At 42.8% G+C, this 21,184-nt stretch overlaps 1 protein-coding gene across 2 annotated transcripts in view; it reads right to left on the bottom strand.

The window, feature by feature from the left end:
- Positions 1–206: 206 nt before the first annotated feature.
- jade2 (jade family PHD finger 2) overlaps positions 207–21,184 on the bottom strand; it is a 182,979-nt gene continuing 162,001 nt past the window's right edge. The window contains exons 12-14 of one of the 2 annotated variants that reach the window (XM_080483927.1): positions 15,659–15,790; positions 2,918–3,063; positions 207–1,259 (exon numbers count right to left, since the gene is read on the bottom strand). In XM_080483927.1, coding sequence (XP_080340053.1) covers positions 507–1,259; positions 2,918–3,063; positions 15,659–15,790 — 1,031 coding nt within the window. In that variant the 3' untranslated portion in view covers positions 207–506. The remainder of the gene's footprint in view (positions 1,260–2,917; positions 3,064–15,658; positions 15,791–21,184) is intronic. The other variant, XM_080483928.1, reaches the window with a different exon arrangement.

Consider the following 21,184-nt stretch of genomic DNA (forward strand, 5'->3'; position numbering starts at 1 on the left):
ATCTCAGGCCTTAAATGACCACGAGTGAAGCATACCCTGAAAACAGCTTGAATAATAATAATAATAATAATATTAATAATAATAATAATGCCCCAAAGTGTTTGTTCCCAAGTCTGGCATATACCACAGACATGAGGCCAGAACCGGGTACTTCAACCCCCAGAAACAAAACCAAACTGAAAATATACAAAACAAACAATAAAAGCAACGATTGTTTCCTATTTAGTGAATGTTTCGCATCTTACGGAAAGCTCACAACAAACTGCGGTCCAGTGGAGAAGCTTTAACGGTACAGTTAGGCAAACGGCTACATTCAAATTCCCCCCGAAAACAAAGCAGGTTAGGAGCTGAAGAGAGTTTCCTCTGACAGATATGACGGGGATTTGGTTGAAGAGAGCCATCCAGCCATGTTTTACAGACTGGGCACAGATGGAAAAACAATTAGCCAGCAGGACGATGCTTGGAAAACTGTATGTGTGTATTTGTCCATTTGAGTCTCAGTTTTATTAGGATGCCAGCACACTCCTCCTAAGCAGGTCCTCATTCCCAGAATGCAATTGTGGCAGGCGGAGTTTGCGTCCTCCGGGGCGCGTCTCCGAATCGCTCTGCTCGCCGTCGGAGAAGTACCCGTCAGTCTCAGCGCTGTCTAACATGGACGTGTCCTTTCCCACAAGTGGCAGGTCCACGGACTCCAGCCCGGCTACGCCTCCACCCGCGCCCCTCCCTCTGGACTTACTCTGGCGGGACAGACGGAGGCGCGGCGTCCCGGGCACCGTGAGCCCCGGGCTGGACGCTGGAAGCGGAGACATGCTTGCTGTGAAACCAGATCCCACGCCATTTCCCGTGTGGAGGACGTCCCACGAGCCGTGGTCCTCGGAGATGTGACAGGAATCCATTTTAGAGATGGGCGGCTGCGGCGGCGGTTCCCTGTGGAAGTCGGTGCTCCTGGTCTGGTGGTGGTGGAGGTGGTGGTGGCCATTCTTTGAGGAACTCCTGGACCTTTCCCCTCTGCGGCCTGCGCAGCTGGACTTCTCCTCTGCCACGCTGGCCCAAAGGCTCTTTGCCGTGGACGGGCTGCTGGTGGCGGACGCCGCAGCTGCAGACAGGAGCGTCTGAGGCTGAGCGGGCGGCGTGGGTGCCCCACGAACCCGGGGTTTGCTGCCTCCCCGCGGTTTGCGGCCCAGCTGTGGAGTCTTCCAGGTGGACTGCATGGAGTTCTCCATCATGAGGTTGAGCAGACTCTCTTCGCCTTGCAGGAGCTGCATCAAAGCAGGAGAAAAAAAAAAGAAGAAGTGAGAAGTGATAAGAAGCAAAGTCAATTACAAAAAGATAAATAAATAGAAAGTAAGAGAACAGAGCTCGGCTTGTCTATTTGGAAAAGTGCAGTGAGTTTGACACAAAGTACTCTGGCGTGTTGATCAATGGAACAATTAATTAGCCCGTTTCAGGGATTTCTTTTTCACTTTCTTGCAAATAATAATTTGGAACAAAGACTTCCACCCACCAGCAGCTACCCACAATCCCAACAGCTTACCAGAGGACGATGTGAACCAGTAATGGCACATTTTGTTGTTGAGCGGGAGGAAAAAGAAAAAAAACTAGAAACAAACGACGCAGCGTTGTTTCTTTACAAGATGTTCCTGTTGATTTTTGTTTCAATTTTGGAAACACATCAGCTACGGGGGTGGGGAGGTGGTGATGGTGGCTCAGGTACTAAAGTGGGTCATCTTCCAATTTAGCGGGTTAGCGGCTCAATCCCCCATCTCATCCTGGCCGTGTGTCAAAGTGTCCTTGGGCAAAACACTGAATACACAACTTTGCGTTCAGTGTTGCTCAGCAGCTGCACTCTTGTGAGAGCACCTTGCATGGCAGCTGTTACCATTAGTTTGAATGAAGTGTGAATGTGACTGATCATGTAAAGCCCACTGAGAGCTCCTATCTCAAAAACATCTGTATTTGTCCCGTATATATAACAGGGCTGTTTAAATGAAAAGTGAACATGTTCCTGTTTTCTGTTCTTTAGCACAAACTCACATTTACACTCTGTTGCACCAATAAACAGAACCAATCACTCAGAATCACTCACAGGCTCTCATCACAGAGTCAGAATAATAAAGTGCATATGATTAAAAAAAACAAGCATTTTTACAGCTTCCGACAAAACTATTGGGACACAGAGAAAAGAAAACTGAAACTTGTCACAGTTTGTAACAACCATTGTGGGTGTGGCTTATTAACAGAAAACAACTTGGTTGAAAAGCCAGACTTTTACCTTGAATCTTCTTTAATTATCACAAAAATAGGATCTGTCTGTAGCTGTTAGCCCCAAACCTGCGGGGCTGTACATCTTTTTGAAATGTAAGACGGATCTATTGGTTTAACTACACGTTTTATTTAACTGGCTTCTGTGTGTGCTTCTCTTTTAAATAGTAAGTTGAGTCTTTTTTATAAATATATTTTTGAATAAGGACCGGTGTAATGCAGAGTGAGCTAGTGATACATACTCCAGGTTTTTCAGACACTGTTGTTGTTGTTTTTTCATCTTCTGGCAGCCTCATTACTCTATAAGGAACTTATTGATTCATGCAACTTTGACTGTTTGTCTCAGACGGGTCTCGTCTTGGCACCAGTTTTGTCCTCTGATGAAATGGATTGGGATTCAGTTGCGGAGGTGATGGACTGTTGACACGAGTGCTGATTTCAGCAGTTTCAATGATGTCATGCGTGTTGATTGATGTAATCCTCCTTCTTATGTAACTGTTCTCAGCTGTTCTCTGTCTTCACTGAAATCAGGTCTCTGCTTGCATGTTGCCTTTGAATCGTTCGGCTCACCAAATCCACCTCCAAGTTGAAGATACAGCTACAGTAACAGGTATTAGAGTTGGACTTCCTGGCTTCCTGCTGTGTGAAATCCTACCTGGTCAGAGAGTAGACTTCCGCTCTTATCCCGATGCTGTGCACCCAGAGCCCACTGACTCAGCATGTCGTCTGCAGTGATCTGCACCGACTGTGCCAGCCAGCTGTCAAACAAGGAGTTGTCCAATGGGAAGGACTTCGACAAACCTAAGGGAAGGGGAAAGGGGCATACGTGAGAGGAGGAGTAGACAGAGGTGATGGGAATGTTTGGGGAATGAAGGGAGTAGAGACAAAAACAGAGCAGAAATCTCAGAGATGCTGCTTTCTTTGTCGCATTAAAAACAAACAAAATAAAAAGGACAGGTGGTGCAGAAAAAGACATGAAAAGACCAAACACCCCAAGGTTGCAGAAGACTTTTTCTAACTAATTCTTAAACCATTCCTGCAAGGTTACCTTCAAGTGAAGTCCTTTTTTTGTTGGTGACAAATAAATACTAGAAGGATTTGAGCTTGAAGTGCACATTCAAAGTGGTGCAGCATCAAGAAAAAACAATCACTTTCAATGACACTTTTTCCAAATCACACAGATTTGGCTGCGAGACAGAACCTGTGTGCACAAACTTAAAGAGAGCGTTCACCATCTAAACGGCGACGGCGTACAGCTTTGCACCCTGAAGCAATTTAACAGATTCCTCAGTGTGAGCTGGCAGACCGCAACATTTCAAGGCAAGTGGAGGCTACGTCTGTGGTACTCTTGTTTGTTTACGTTAATTACAGCAACATTTTGAAATAAATATGCAGGAAATTATAATGCAACATTTCCAAACTGATATTTGTCTTTCATATAACACCTCCACAGTTTGTCTATTGTGCTTTGGATCGATTGTGATTTTAAAAGAAAATAAGTGGAAACCCCACCACCCCCCCAAAAAACCTTGACATAATGACATTTATAGCACACAGTGGTGTACTCTAAACTCAAACATGCAGTTTCTGCGGCTCGATTACAAATAAATATAGAAATCCTGTCTCCTGGTTCCAGCAGTGCTTTCTCCACAGTGTGGTGTGTGTACAGTAGAGTCACAACTCAGGAACGTCGGCATGTTTGTTACAAGCGCGCGCGCGTGTGTGTGTGTGTGTGTGTGTCTGTGTGTGTGTCTGCAGACAATGCTGCCTGCTTTTAAGTGTTTGCACGTGGCTCTGTATAATTTCGAGCAATTCGTGGCTCCTTTTCGATCACTGTGGGCTATAAGACGTGTGCGTCTGTCTGAGGCATGTTGGACTCAGAAACAAACTCAAACATAAAATGTAGTGAGTACGGCGAGGCTCAAGGAGAACTGAGGGTACCAATATTTCACTCCTTCCACCTTTACATTGTAAAATATACAGTATATTGTTGTAAGAGGGCATTGGTATGGAAAACAATGATCATAGTGAAACTTCTGGTAACCAGAGGTTGACCTACCAGAAAGCAACATTGAGGATATTCAAGATAAATACAAGTATCTTTGGATCCCACAGGCTAATGGGAACCATGAGGGGGCCGCAAGGATCTCAACCACAATCAAATACCCCCAGAGAACAAGGCAAGTTCTCAGAAGTCAGTTGAATGGCGAGAACAAGGTCCAAACCATCAACATGTACCAGTCTTCAGGTTCCCAGCTTGGATCATAAGCTGGCCAAAGGAGGAGATAGAAGCTGCAGACATCAAAACAAGAACGCTCTTCACCATACATGTAGAGTTTCACCCCAAGTCCAGCATCCTGGGGCGAAACACTGAGTAAAAAGAGGCAGCCTGAGGATTAGTGAGCTTCTGAGCCACTGTCCAAGATGAAACGCCTACAATCCAAGACTACATCAGGAAGACCGCCCCAAAGGATGAGCTTCTAAGCGAATGCCTGAAACCTGATGAGGATGAGGAAAAGCAGGTAACATGGAGAGACAAGCCCCTACATGGCATGTACTACCGGCAGATAGAGGAAGTGGATGATATCAAGAAGGCCTACCGATGGCGAGAAAATGCTGGACTGACAGAAAACACGGAGGCACTAATCATGGCCGCACAAGAACAGGTATCAAACACACGAGCCAGAGAGGTGAAGGTCTACTATAGCAGGGAAGAGTCCCCAGAGATAGTCCAACACATCGTAGCAGGGTGAAAGATGCAAGCAGGATCAGTGAACATGGAGACACAAACCAAGTGGCTGAAAAAGTGTACAGGAACATCTGTACCGAGTGTGTGGGTGAACAAAAACAAGCTATTTCTTGTAGTATTACAGAAGTACTACATACATTTCAGCATTCAGTTGGCAAAACAACAACAAAAACCCTACGAGCTTGTATAATCTCAAATGCAAGAAAATCCAAGCCTCTGAAAAGCTGCTCTCTCCCTGGATGACTTTGTTTTGCTTTACCTTATTCTTTACATTTCCTTCTGGTAAACAAGAACAGCTGTCCTGTAGTTTCCCCAGACTTATATCATTTTGCTAGTCATGAGCTCTGAAGATACTGCAGAAAAGAGAGATGGCTTGCACTTAACGTGATGTATTTAGTGCTCATCATTTATTCTGAAGGCAGATCTTTGGCAGCATTGCACTGATCGCGAGCACAGATGCAGCTGCTCCGCCTGGCTGTGAAACTCAGGCTGGATGTGGTTGTTGATCAGACTTTGGCTGCTGTTGTGGTTCACTCCAAGGTGCTATGGATGTTTCCTGCTGCACCACTATTTCAGCCCGCTGAGCTTATATGACAGATGTGTTACCGACACACCGTAGGAGCGGAGGCATCAGTGCACTGCCTCGCCAGCACGGCTATCGCTACTCACGCACCGCCACTGCACGCAGTGTTAAAAACCAATGAGTCACAGCTGGAATCGCAACAACCAAAGCACAGCGAGCAAAGTGCAGTCCTACACAGAGATATAGTCTGTCCCAGCAGTGGTCAGCAAGGACACCTGGCGAAGCAGCTTCCATAGCTTACTGTAGTGCAAACTCGTGCTTGAGTAGCTGCACTTGCTTCCTGCTGTGATCACAAACAGAGGCGGTCAACTCCACCATATGTGATACAGTATTTTCAGACATTTCTCCGTGGGTCAGAAAAAGGAAACAGAAAAGTGTTACACATAAACTGGTACAATTCCCTTTGTGACCTTTTGGTCTTTGTAGGGAGGTTAATCATCTGGTGCATGGGGGAAAACCCCCCCCTCCCCAAAAATCCCCACTAAAATGTTATGTTTTTATTGAGCAAAGAACAGCAGTTAATCTCTGAATATGAACACTGTCATAAGATCAGGAACAAAATCTTCTTCAAAACCCACAGTGCAACATAAATATAATTTGGAATGCAAAGAATGTCATTACTTCATGATAAATAACAGATAAGTGTGCAGAGTTCTGTGCTTTTTCACTTATTTTCTTCATTTCCTAGTAAGGCCTTGATGCCTATAATGATCCACCAAGCAGGACAGCAGGAGGTGCTGTTAGGGTGCCTTTTCACACCCAGCTATCCTGCACACACACACACACACACACCTCAGAAGCACACACACCGAGTGGGTTGTTTCCATGACGCAGCATGTCTCTGCAGGAATCAGGAGAGCTCTGAGGGAGAGAATAGGTGACAGAGGGAGAAAAAAAAAAAAGAGACACCGAAGAAGTGTGAAGAAGACAGGGAGGAGTGATACAGGAAAAGATAAGAGCAGAGTTCAGAGGGAGGAAGGTTGGTGAGGAAACTGAAACATGCCACTCTGCAGGCTGCTGTCGGGTCCAGTTAACTGCTTTTGAAACGGCACTTTAAATTTGACCAGTATTAGCACACAGCTGTAGAGCTGTCCTATTTATGGTCTTCATACTGGCCATTCGGGTTGTTAAGACTTTGGATGGTGGCACAACAAATGCGTTAATTATCACTATATACTTATTATATTTTGTTCATTATGTTCATTATACAGTGATAAATTAAATGATGTCTTGTGGTGGATGCTGACTGATGTTGCTGTGTCTTTTAAACCATATGACCACGCCGACTCCTCCTATTGGCTTGACTGCTGCGAACATATTTCAGTGGCAGTGCCAGAGCGAGCTAATGCGACAAACCCAAAGCTGTGGATGCATTAAAAACCTCCAAAAAGGGGTTTTGTGCTCCACGCGAGCACTAGTTGGGATAGAGCCGCGTGTCTCATAGCTACAGAAAGCCACCGGACTTTTGCAGAACAGCTGATGTTGTAGCTGTGAGCAACAAATCGCTAGCCAGCGCTGCTATTTCAGTGCAAGGAATACACGAGCAGCAGGACAGGGCCAAGAGCAGGGCCTGTACATGAGGGAGAGAGGGAGAGAGAGAGAGAGAGAGAGAGGAGTGCTTGGTCTAAAGCGTCTAAAGCTCTCACTACAGTCTGACGATTGTTCTCGGATGCCAGCCGTCTCCCTGGAAACTCCACGAGAGAGACAGAGATAGAAACACGGAAACAGAGAGGAGGTCCGGGAGGCGAAACCGAGCGATCACTAGATTTACTGGAGCATTGAAGGAGCGACGAGGAGTGGAGCCGCAAGAAAAGAAAATGGCAAACTAAACAGACAAATCAAGCAGGGGAATGACAGGAGAGGACACAGTGATCGCGGGTGCAGCGAAGTATTTGACAGGACTAGAAATAAATGAACCTGCCATGTGTTAAAAATAACATTTAACTCTTAAATAGTGAATTTATATGGCTGCACAATGGCAACTACTTCCTACAAATGTTAACTTTTATTACTGGTCAAGGCTTAGTATTAACAGGTATCCACTAAAAAGGGAAGATTTGGTGGATTATATCGCCCTTTTATTAATTATAGTTTGACCTAATGGTGACTGTGTTGTCTCAATGTGTCAAAGCCAAAACTCCATCGTCACTGTCAGAGCAATATCCTTTTTAATACTGGACAGCTTCCATCACAGCCGCCCTGTAAACCATGTTAGATCGAAAAGGCTGCTTAAAGTATGTTCGATGTGAAACAGGACAGAAGTACAAAAGGCACAACATTTGTCATGTTCGTTGTCCTGAGAGAAGTTTGGACTGGGCACACATTCCCCCACCGTTTAGACAAATTGCCAACTTGGAGAGACCTGATAAGCTCACAGTCTCGTGGGGAATGTTTGCATTTAATTGCTTTATCCACAGATGGGAGGAAAAAAAATGGAAGCTGAAAAAAGATCACAAAAAATAAATAAATAAAAAAACCTAAAACTTGAGATGCCTTGTTTATTCATAAACTGTCGAAGCGGTGTGCTTTGCACGCTAACGACATTGCAATAATCAAGAGCATGTGACTGTGATTAGTGTTGACTGCGCTGACAAGTTGGGGCTTGAAAGCTATCAGACGATGAGAAAGTGCAACCGCAGGCTGTGTCTGAGGAAAAACAGTATAATTTCACTGAATTGATTTAAAAAATGGTCTATAGATAAACTTTTAAAGCAAGTTTTTAAAAAATATATACATTTTAGGGGCATTTACTGTCCATTTAAGACTAAGGAGGTATAATTCATATGATTATAACGTCAGTAGTTCCACTCTGAGAGCATCAATGTAAATGGAAACCAAAATAACTAGTGCATACAAATTGTTGGGTGCCAGATGGCGAGCAAATTTACCTAAACTGAAAAGCTTTCAATTGCTTACCAGTTTGTTCTGTCATGTGTTTTAGAAACTATCTAACAGAGGTCTCAAACATATGGCTCAAGGGCCAAAACAGAAGTTCCATGTCTTCCCGCTGGACGATCTTGCAAAGTGTAAAAATGACATTTTTCAATGAAAGTAGCTGATGTTTGTAATTGCTGATCACACTCTTTTAGACAGATTAGTGGACACAACAAAACCCCGAAACCCACGGTACGTGATCAGCGATGCTGTAGCGACTTACCATACTGTTAGAAAAGTGGAATTAGCATTAACGCTACAGTATACTGAACCCTGTCATGAATTTCTGAAAAGATGCACGGTGAAGGCCGGAGAAATCCTGTTCCTTGAAACACATAACAGCATTTTATTTTTTTTTGCCAAATAGAGCACAAAGTGGGTTGCAGTCTTGGATACGACAATATTTACACGACGTATCAAACACATGGTTTTTCATTTCAGAAGAGTTTCGCGTTAACACAGCAACATTTAGAAAAGGGTGTCCATCTACACAGACATAGCAGAAATGCTGAAAATGATGTAGTTTTTATTTAGGGCCACTAATGGGTGCTGTTGTTAGTTTTTGTAATGAAACCACACACACATGCACACAGAGAACAATACGCTATAAATATTAACAATGGCGACATGGATAGACGACAAAGTTGGATTGCTTTTACGAATGACTCTCAACTATAAAACTCCCAAGTCCCGGGAGAACATGGACTGGGATTCATGTCACTCTGGTGGCCACCATTGTTGTTATTGTCCGTCTACTGAGCATGTGCAGAAGAACTATTTATTACAGCTGTGGTGCACATGACCAATAGCGTTTTTTGTTGTTGTTTGTTTTCACTTAAAAATATTGTTGTGTAAACGGAGCCTAAAAGAGAAAAAATGAGCAGCAGATTGGGATATATTTTGCACTGGGAGAAATTGCTGAAAATTAGATGAATGTCAATTTAAAAAAATTCTAAATGCAAGGCTTCGGAACATAAAACTCTTATTTAATGTATTCTTTTTAGAGTTGTCATTATTTAAAGACTATATAATATAATCTTACTGCTCTTCCCACTATAGTTCGAACTTGGTTGTGTGTGATCACTAAACTAAAATCACTTTGACACCCAGCGACCTATTGTACTGTCTCAAACCTGCGGATAATATTATGATAGTTGTAACACGAGGGTGACGCTTGAAAAGATCCCAAATAGTCTCCTATCATATCAAACATAAGGCCTCGTGCTAATAAATGCTATGGATAGAAGAGAGCAAAACTGAGCAGGAGTTATGATACTTGTCTGTCTTCTTGATCCCAAAGCACGGAGAGAAAGACGAAGCCCTGACAGTCAGGACCGTACCCGACAGAGAACAGATGGTCTGACACACACACACACACACACACACACACACACACACACACACACACACACACACACACACACACACACACACACACACACACACACACACACACACACACACACACACACACACACACACACACACACACACACACACACACACACACACACACACACACACACACTGAGACAGTGAGATATGAACACATGCGGCATGCAAAGACAAACATAGAGACGACACGCTGAGACAGGGAAAGATATACATATAAATGCATGAAAACGCCGACAACAGAGTGCACACACGGACACAGAAATGCAGACAAATGATACCGTTGCACGAAATAGCAGCATAGCAGATACACAAAAGGACCTGTTTGTCATGGAAACACAGTTTGAGTGATGATTTCCCCAGCATGTATTCAACATCAAGCGGCAGTCTTTATCCCACGGCGTTCAGGTGGAAAGAAAAGAGAAGAGGGAAGATAAACGGGAAGAGTTTCATAACACAGAGCCAGACACACAGAGAAAAGAGACAGATTAACTGTCAAAAATAAAACCAAAAAACATAAGCACATGATGAGAAAAAGGAGACATAAAAAAAAAAAAAAAGAAGAAATAAAAAAAAAAGGTAAGAGAGATACAATCAGAACAGGAAGCAAGTGAGGCGCAGCCAAACTGCTCCCCTGCCCCGTGTTATCATCGGCCTGTGCATCGATCATGTTCACTTCCACAGGAAAACAATGTTCGCTCTGGGATGCTCAGCCCCGGTTAAATAGGGAAATGAGAGACCTGCTGCGTCACTGCAGACCATCGCCACGTGTGGGAATAAGAAAGACTCACAAGATCTCCGCTGGAGAACAACTTGACATGATAGATTTGGTTGATAGTAGAATAAAGTTCTAAGCCGACTCGACTTTAGACAAAAGCTGGATTAAAAAAAAGAAAAAAGAAAAAAAGATGGGGCCTCTTAACTTCTCGTGTCCCTGGTTTCTGGGTTTGCATGTTCTCGCTGCGCTTGACCAAACCCAACCGCTGCATTGGTTGACACAACACTGTTTTTACCTCTATTCTATTCTATTCTATTCTATTCTATTCTATTCTATTCTATTCTATTCTATCAAAATCAACCATGAGTGAACTACTTCACTTGTGTCAGTGGAGAATCAAGACATTATCTGTTTTCTGCATTTGCAATAAAGAATACAAGATCTAAAAAACAAAATGACTGAAACCATCTTTGAAAACTTTATGTTCTCTCATGACCCAGCTACCAGAGGGCTAACGATCTTTTGGCTTCACTTTCATGAAGCAACTGTAAAGTTAGTATTTGTATGTAGCAAGTAAATTGGGAATAGTTTGAATATTGGATCGAAGTGACATTTATCCATCCAACCATCTTCTAAAACACTTGAATTTGGGTGGAAATGACGCTGCAGTGTAGAAAACAGAGTAAGACGGTCCCTTTCCTTTTCTGAACGCATCTTCAATATACATTTAAAAAGTGTCACCTGTGAGCAAGTTTGGTTAAAAGTCAGCTGTGAAATTCTTCAACTGCTTGGGGCACTCCAAAGCAGGATGTTTAAGTCTGATTCACATATTTTATTTGAATCACTTCAGCTGGAATCAGACCTTTAAAACAAATCTATTGCTCTCTTGGATCTCAGTAGGAAAATACTGCTCTGAAGAATGGAGCAAGTATAGAAAATGGACAGATACTTCAATGGAATGCACTTTGCAATGTGTATGAGGGCCAAAACACCCCAAAAAATAAATAAATGAAACCTAGTTGCGAAGAAGAAGTGGAAAAGCCTCTTGAGGCAAGATGAGGCAACTGAACCCGTTTCAAATCTCATGAAGCTGCTGAGTTAAATTTGGTAAAATACCGTACAAGTCCAGTACAGGTAAAGAGCACGCACACGCACACGCACACGCACACGCACACGCACACACACACACGTTCCTCAAAATTCAAGCCTGCAGCTACCACAGAAAGCAAAGACTCCAAACTTTGACGGGTGAAAACAGAATCTTTGTGACCGTATATGTGGATTTTACGTAACAGAAACGTTGACAGTGGTGTGAGGTTAAGCTTAGCTGTATATAATTCCTGCCAAAACGCTTTAATCCCTGCAAAGTCAGAGCCCATTCCGTTATCAGCCCGGCAGCTTCAGGTGTCGTCCTTTGATGGCAGCGTGAAGTCTTTGTTGGCCGGTTTTCACAGCTTTCAGCAACTTTCTGTCATGTTCATTTCCCGAGATCACAGAAACCAACCGAGCTCTCCGCATCCTACGTGTTGCTTCAGTGCTGCAGTCAATGCGCCGCGGCTTCCCGTCTATGCATTCTTAATGCACTTTGTGTGTCGTGTGCGGTGCGTCGGTGCAGCTTTTCTCGGTCGATCTTTTGTGGATCTGCTGCTTTTATGCACATTGGGAAAACTCAGAAGCGAATGACAAGACCGGGAGCAATTAGTCATCAAAGCTCATTTTCAATTATGCTCGCATATACTCATCATGTACAGTCATCGTCTGTGCGGCGCACAGCATTTCAGTGAATGCCGGAATACTTTGAACATATTAGGTTTGGATACATAAAAACAAGACTTATGTAAGACCAAAAATCCACCTACTTGGTACACGTAACAGATATTTACAGCAAAGAGCTTTTCTTTTTCTTTTTTTTTTTTTCAGGATGCCTGGAAATATGCCTGGACAACTCACTCCCCCACACAAACATACCACCAAGCCTAACTTGACCCATAAAACCATTATTTGTATCGCATATGCTGTTAAGTTTCAGCTTGATAGTTTTATCATTTCACACTTGAGGTCTTTGCAGCAACACTATTACTATCCATTTACAGACTTTGTGACATGCCGTGTTGAAGACTTTTTTTCGAATTTCCGAATCCCCAAAACATCCGAGTCAAAATTGAAAGACAAACTGTGTGACACACGGCAGGGTTGGGATGGGGAACCTCGCTGGAGGCACGGCCTGAAGCGTCAGTAGAAGCGCGGTCAGAGCTGGTGACATCCAAAGATGGCTACAGGTTCAAAGTTGAGCCAATCTCAGTCAGGCATCGACAGCATCACACTGGCCTATTCAGTTGATTCACGCAATTCCTGCTGAAGAACTCAGAGCACATCAATAGAACCCCAGTTTGACCAGACATAGTCACAAAAGACCGTCATCATGGCAAGAGGCCATGGAGGCTGCATTCAGTAGAAAGAAGGAGACGCACGCAGAGCTTCTAGATAAAACAGCTATTTGTTAGATTTTTATACTATCAATCATTTCGGTTGGATTTTTAATGTAATTTTGGGGTAAAACATTCCACAGAAATCCAAGAGATGCAACCTGAAAGGAGAGGGAGGGCGCAAAGCATCGTGTTTGATCCTGACAGCGTTTTCCGGTTCTGCCACGACCGACAGCACCGGCTCTCATCAAACTGTCACGGCTCTACTGTCCCATGAAGCAGCTGCATCGGGAAAGAATTACCGATGATGTTTACGGGATGTCAGAAAACACGATTCTACAGACGCGGCAGACACGTTCGGGGAGTGCCAACTTTCAAAACGCGGCGTGATAATGAACGGACAGGAACAGATGGATACAAATTCAATTCAAACTCAAAGGTTTCTTGCATAATGAGGCTGCCGGAGTTGCACCCTTGACTCAACACATCAGTCAACGCATTCCCACAATGAGCCGAAATGATTTCTTAAGAAAGCGAGTAACAAAGAAAACATCACTCTTAGCCTCCTCCAAACCAAACACGGCAACCTCAGCACGGAGGGGAAAGTAATCCTAAACCTCTCTCGGTGCTTGGTGATGGACGCTCTGTTTCAAGGTAGAGTATCACTGGGACTTTTATGAGAATGTGGCTGCATTGAATTGTTAATTTGCACCTCAATAGTCGGGCAGGTGGCTCGTCTCGTGCTGACAACTTAAAAGCTCCAGATTCAATCACCATAATCTCCAGTGTGTCCATCAAACGTCCCTCAGCTGTCTTACATGGAGACGCCGAGCCTTTGTCCGCTCCTCCACTTTCAGTCACAGTGGACAACGGTGCCGGCTGAACGGCGGTAAATTGTCGAGGTGACCAACAAATATCTTCATATGTATAAACAGTCGACTCAATTTCCATTTGATATCCGTCTTCTGAGGAGCGCACGAGGCTGTAATAATCGCTAGTGACGATGGATCACCTTCTAACACGACAGGCTGCTATTATCATCCGTCCTTATCTCAACAATGATGAGGACTGGCAGAGACAAGCCTCCCTCGCTTTTTTCCATTGGGGTTGCTCTCCCTGTTGCTCATTAGTGATGAGGATTTAGAATGACAGAAGCTGCTCTCTTACTTTCTCTGTTTCTCAATAACAAATTAGAACTTTAAATACGTTGTTTCTACTTTTTTATACCTCAAATCCCTTAAGCACTGTTTTATAGGAAACATACAGTCCATGATTTAAAATTTTGCAAGTCAAGAGACGATGTTGAAATTGTCTCACATCAACAAATGCATACCATCCAAATGAAAATAGAGGGGCGCTTTAATTTTGGAGGGACAATTTATGGTTTATTTCCCCCAAAATGTAAATGATAATAATATCATAATGTTATTCATTTGTTAGTCATTTATACATTCAGGAAGTATGAACTAAAATGTTTAAAAATGTATATTTTTAGGTTGAAATTATAAAGAATAAACCCAAAAAAGCTTTTTTCTGTTCCTTATTATTAAAAGAAAAAACGTTTCCATTGAATACTTTGTCCCTGTAGATACAAAAGGAGAAGAAGGGAGCTTATAAAATGTATTAGATAAAGTTCTATTAAAGTGAATTTCTACAAAACTGCAAGGATCCTTTCTGCATCTTCATATGTTTGATTCATGCCGCGACGGACTTTTTAGACAATTAGGCCAAGATCCGTGTCTGATGCCATCTGGTTCACCAGTTCAGGCTCTTTGACAAATGAACTGCACTGAAGATGAAGTCGCACTGGAGTTTTTCATCACTTCGATCAAAGCTGACGACACTTGACCGCATAATCTTTCCAGCGTGGCAGCGACGACTGCTTCTCTCTCAGAGTATTTCATTGTTCCGTGACTCTAAATGCCACTTTCATGTAAACAAATAGCCAAAATGCAATGAAAGTTCGATAGCGTGTAAACAGGGCCTATATAATCGATCCATCCCAGGAAACCTGAGAGGATGTCGGCAATACCTAGGGATTACATTGTTTTAATATTTAGTCCGGTTGTATCGCTCTCCCTCCCTATGCTTCCAAATCTTTCACTTTGAGTGGTGTTATGCTGTCAAATAGCAAACAAAGTGCATCAGCTTCGAGCTGCTGGGCTGAGCGGCAGTCAGCTTCTATTAAAGATTTTACAATCAAACCTGACACTTGATCCAAAACCCTTTTACAGAGCTAATGATGGAGGCATGACGTTTGTGGGAAAAAGAACTACACAGTAGAAAAGAAGTAAGACTGTCAAACGATTTTCATTTAAGATCACGTCTTCAGAAATACCAATATCAAGGTGAAATAAAACAACCCGCACTTCAGATTCTCATCTTTTGCAACTTTAAGTTTCCTGCTCGCTTTCATGAAAAAGACTGCTTTATCAAAGCTGAGATTAATTAGCAAAGCGTTGAGGCTAGAAGTGAGATGCAGCCCGCTCTCAGGAACACAGGAGCATATGTTCAGCCAATGAGGAGCATTTGATCAGTTTGGAAACGCTGCAAACGCTGCAGGGCGTTGAACCGCCCACACACAAACAGTGTACCTAGCTCTTTAAGCAGGGAGCCGTTCTCTGACTTCCATCTCTCCTTTTTCTTCTCAGGACTACTCTTTCTTCTCTCCTTCCCTTTATCCTTCACTCCATTCTGCTTCCTCTTTGCTCCCTTCTGGGTTTTCTCTGCAGGGAGACACAGAAGACAGGCTCGGGTTAGGGATTTAGCGTATTTATTCAATTTAAGTTCAATTTGGTGTCGCTGAGCCTGAGGAACATCTTCTTTTTGGGTGAAATTTGGGTGAGAAAGTAGCAGACGGCAAATTTTATGGAGAGAGAAAAATTGTGCAATAAGGAAAAAAAACAGGTTGATTCAATGGAAACCAAGATGCTGAAGTGAATGTGACAGGAGAGTTCAGAACAGAAAAGAACATTTTATATACATTATTTGAATAAGAAACAATGAATATTTTCAGGGGTTGCATTTGTAGTGTTTTGTACTCACATGACTCGTCTCCATCATCTTTTAAAGGAATGACTACGTCATGAATTTGCATTATAAGGATTCAAAATGTGGCTTGACAGTTTAGAGAAAAAAAAAAGCCCCCATCGTGTTTAAAAAGTTGCTAAATGTGCCTCTGCTCTGTTGTACTTTTCCCAGTTTTTTTTTCCTGGGCATTCTAGAGAAATACAGCTAGTGTTGAAGCCAAATCAGGTTTAAAAGTAAGAAGTTTGAAGCGAAACCATGAAAGTGTCAACCCCCGATCAAAAAAGATGACTGAAACATACTGCGAAACTCTGTAATACGGATACAAAAAAGGAAGTTCAAGTAATAATCCCCTGCAAGTGGCTACAAAATTGACGATCGCTCCTAAAAATCAAATGAACGTCTTTATGCTGGCATCGTTCTGGCTGAGCAATCTGTTGATGCAAGCAAAGAATAAGATTCAGGTGTCACCCTAGGAACACTTAGAGATAAGAGACTAAATTTCTTTTGTCATGAGGCTTAGTTACATATTTTATTTGTAAAGTCTCAGAGATGTTTCCGAGCGCTGGTGTCGCCTGGACCGACTCCCTGATGAGGTTTGGATGATGGTGCTCCGGTTCATCTTCAGTAGAAAACGCCTCTCCCTTCTGCTCTACCCAGATAAAGCCCAGATGCCTGGGACGCATGTTAATGCTTGTTGTAAAGCTTGTTTAGTATTCTAGTTAAAGTTTGAGGTTGAGGCTGTCAAACTCGGGACGCATGTGGCCTTGATTAGCGTAGCCTCAGTCAACCTCAAAGTTGAATCAACAAAAGGACGACTAGTTGTGGAGTTCTGGGCTTTCTCTGCGTGTGTGTGTGGATTAGGGTTGTGTGGCGATCCTTATTTTCACTTCATTGCATTGTCATTACCAGAGATTACTGATCTCATAAAGACAGCTGCTCTAATTAACTGTACGTTGTTTCGCTTCATCAGAATAATATGCAAGTGATTGCAGCTCGTTGTGAGATGGTCTTGTGAGGCTTCGAGGAGAACCGAGAGCAGGCGACTGAATAAATCTACTGCGACTGTTGCATTAATGATCGTAGATATTGTATATCTGTGCGACAATCAACAAAACACACATTTCCACACTCCTGCACACACACACACACACACACACACACACACACACACACACACACACACACACACACACACACACACACACACACACACACACACACACACACACACACACACACACACACACACACACACACACACACACGGCGGCCATAGTCCTCAGGTGTGTGAGCATGCAGACACATAAATAGTAGGACATGCAACAGAGCCCTGCAGAGCGCCTCCCCGCTGCGAGCTGTCCTCTCTAACTCCAGGAGACCTCACTCACTCCCTCCAGCTGAGTGTGGCAGGTAACACACTAAACACTGATCTGCACACGCGATGAAAGACAAACTAACACTGCCGCCTGACAGCCTGACGCATTCGTCTCGCGCCTGGGAAAAGATGATAAAGCTGCATAAGAGAACGAGCAAAAAGACAGTGAATTATTTGGTTTTAACTAAGAGAGATGAGTAATAAAAAGGTCAAATAAATTCATCAAAAATCTATTTATGCCTGTTTTCTACTTCTCTACTGACTCTTTCCAATTCAGCCACTGGATGCTGGAACTGGTCCAAGTTAACACACCGTGGACACACACTATGGTTTGAAACCGGAGTAACAGTAGAAACAAACTAGTTACATTCTAGCTGTGAAGCAAGCATGCTGACCACTGCATTATTGAGTAACTTAAACCAACTTTTTTTTTTTTTTTAAAAGACAAGTTATTTATAGAACTCTGCTGCATGTTACTATAGTCATTATTGCTTCATCTGTTAAGCTATCAAAGTAAAACGAAGCATGTTGTGCTCATAAGCAACGATCAAAGCTGCATTTACATGAAAGCCAGCGTTTTAACGTGGTAAGAAGATTTAATATAATTGATTATCAAAACATTTCGCAGATTGACTTGCTTTTCCATCGTCGTACCCTTTGATGGAAAATCATGTCAGCTCTTAATTCAGAAACCTTATTAATCAATTCTGAGATAATTCTCCCGAGGAAAGAAGACTAACTGATTACTACTGTGCTCAGTATTTATAAAACTGAAAGCACATACGTGCTTTAGCCCACTCCGGCGAGCCTCATGTATACAACACAGCCCTGATCTCTCTCAATCTACAGCACAGTATGTTGGCACGGCTTCTTGTAACAGGTTATTGGTGTTTACACAGAGTACAGATACTGTATATATACACTGTATTCACACACACACACACACACACACACACACACACACACACACACACACACACACACACACACACACACACACACACACACACACACACACACACACACACACACACACATAAATTTACACACATGTGAGCTAATGTGTGCACATTGGTAGAGCAGGTGGCGGCTGCAGGGTCATTACAGCTCCAGGGTGTTCAGAAAAGCTGCTTTTGATTTGATTTGTTTACGTGCGTATTGCTCTGTGGTCACCGCGGGGTGAAACGGTGGACACGGATGATGTGACACATGCAGCTGGTCTCTCAGTGACTGAAGGTAAAAACGTACATTTCAAGCTTATTGCCATCTGAAAAAACAAAACAAACAAACTATAGAAAAATATTTATCAACATTATTTTCCACATCACACCCATACAATTCAAAAGTGCTCTGCTTATATCTCGAACGATTTACAATATTCTTATGTACCAGCAAGGTAGTGCAGATTAAATCATCTTAATCGCTTCAGGCGTTGCTGAGATGTTTCAGTCAGAACCAAATTGGGGGATCAAACTAAAGATGGAGCTACTGTGAGATGAACAACATGGAGGTTTTGAAGTAGAAAAAAAAATCTATAATATTACAGTATACTGTAAATGTTCTGTAGCTCAAAGCATGCATCACTGGTGTGTCTGTGTGTGTGTGTGTGCGCGTGTGTCAGTTAGTAGAGTACATTCCTACATTGTGTGTGTGTGGCTGTCATAGCCAGCAGTAGGCTGTCCTCATGCTTACTTTAGCATAGAGGAGCAGGACATGCATGACTGGAGCTGAGAGAGACCAGAGAGAGATTTCACACTGAGATCTTTTCTGTGTGTGTGTGTGTGTGTGTGTGTGTGTGTGTGTGTGTGTGTGTGTGTGTGTGTGTGTGTGTGTGTGTGTGTGTGTGTGTCAAAAGCAAAGAAAGAAGAGTGTGAAAGTATAGTTCAGTGAAAGTACAATACTGACTATTTGAGAAGACAGAAGAAGAAAACAACCATTTGTTCCGGCTGTTGATGAAGCCGTATGTATAAAATGTTTCCGTTGTCGTCGTCATGTTTGGGGATGTTTTGCACTTTTAAAGGGCCGGGGTAGGTAAAGTCGATGCTCCACCGACATTTGAGTAAAATGTTTCAGATCTAAATCAGTAGATTCTAGCTGAGTGCAGCTGCCCTAGTTTAGAGTACATCACTAAGCAATACTATGGCCAAATGGAAACAAATCTGTTTGAAGAGCTTAATTCTAAAATCATTTTTCTGCACTCATTCCACATCCTGGAATTATTAAAAAAAAAAAGAAAAGCCAAAGCAATATCAATATGTTTGACCTAAAACAATCTTCAAACCTCAAAGAGAACATCAGTTTTTTTTGTCTGCCAGCTCATCAATTCAGCATAAAATAAAATTTGTGTCCACAAACAACTCAAAAATCACACTTTGTTAACATCCATCCACCTGATGAAGAGCCTTTGTGTCTGATGAGCACACGGCAGAGGAAACTATTGTTTTATGTAGTGAGAATCCACTCTCAATAGGGTGGATTTACCAGCAGCTGAGGCACTGAGTTCTCAGTGTGCTGCCGGGTGCAGTTGTGATCAGCAGAGTCTAATCAGTGGAGGATAATAAATGTGAATTGCCAGTAAACAACTGGGCTCTCCTGTTTTTTGTTTTGGCAGTAAAATCCAAGTTTTATTTGCAGAGTTTTCTCCGTCATTTGTCTTGTCATATTTTCTTTGCACAATCATTGAAACATCATAGCGATGCCGCTGAAAATGACAAGATGATGGCTACGGTGTCTATAAAAGACGTGGACTACACTGGGTTGTTTACCTTTATCAATGCAAAACACAAAGTGTACTGTGGTAATCCAGCCGGCAGGCTGCAATGCAACGTGTATGAATAGAAAATATATGCAGTGCAATTTTGTTGCAAACGTTGCAAAGTTGCACTGGTTTAGAAGAAATTACTGTCGTAACCTAACGCGGAAATCAAAACTGAACAGCAGAGCACCAGTTCCTACAGCACTACCTCAAAGCCATAAAATGAGGTTGAGTTCAAAATATCATGTATGCCAAAGTCTGCAGCAACCCTACGGCAAAAAGCTTATGGCAACATTGACTGATAGAGAACCACTGCCGCAAATAGGTTTATAGCAATCGATGGTGTAGCATCGGTCATATTTGCAATTTTAGACGTAATGAAGCAATAACGCATAAATAAAATCAACATTTCATGAAAATAAATACAATTTATTGCCGTTTTCGTGCAGTGAGCTTATCAAAAAGAGTTGAAGTGGATGGCATTATCTAACTGAGTCATTCAGCATAAATATGCTACTCTCTCAATTATAGTAAATGCGTTTTTCGATGACATTACTGGTCATTATTACATCACTGGCTGCTACAAGGTTCACAGACTATTTTTCTTAATACATTTCAGTCTATATTATGCCTTTGGAACAAGTTCAGTCAGCGTGAACCCTTTTAGAATGGACCCGTACGTCTCCACCATAACAATTTCTCGGTTTCCACGCTCTCATTTCAATGATCTTGACCAACTGTCATCAGACTGTGCTGTTTGAAGTCCCTGTCGTGAACTGCGGCACCAATTCTTATGATACACCTGCCCTTAACGCATGTATCGTCCTGTGACTGGTCAGTTCGGACGCCATCGCTCCTTCTCGGGACGGCTGTGCTCGAGAACACTGCCCGCCGAGGCTTAAATGGCAGAATTCATACTCCGCCGGAGCAATCACACCGGAGTTTGAGTTAATGCAGTGT

The sequence above is a fragment of the Lipophrys pholis genome (assembly GCF_963383615.2).
Source record: "Lipophrys pholis genome assembly, chromosome: 16".
Classification (NCBI taxonomy): domain Eukaryota; kingdom Metazoa; phylum Chordata; class Actinopteri; order Blenniiformes; family Blenniidae; genus Lipophrys; species Lipophrys pholis.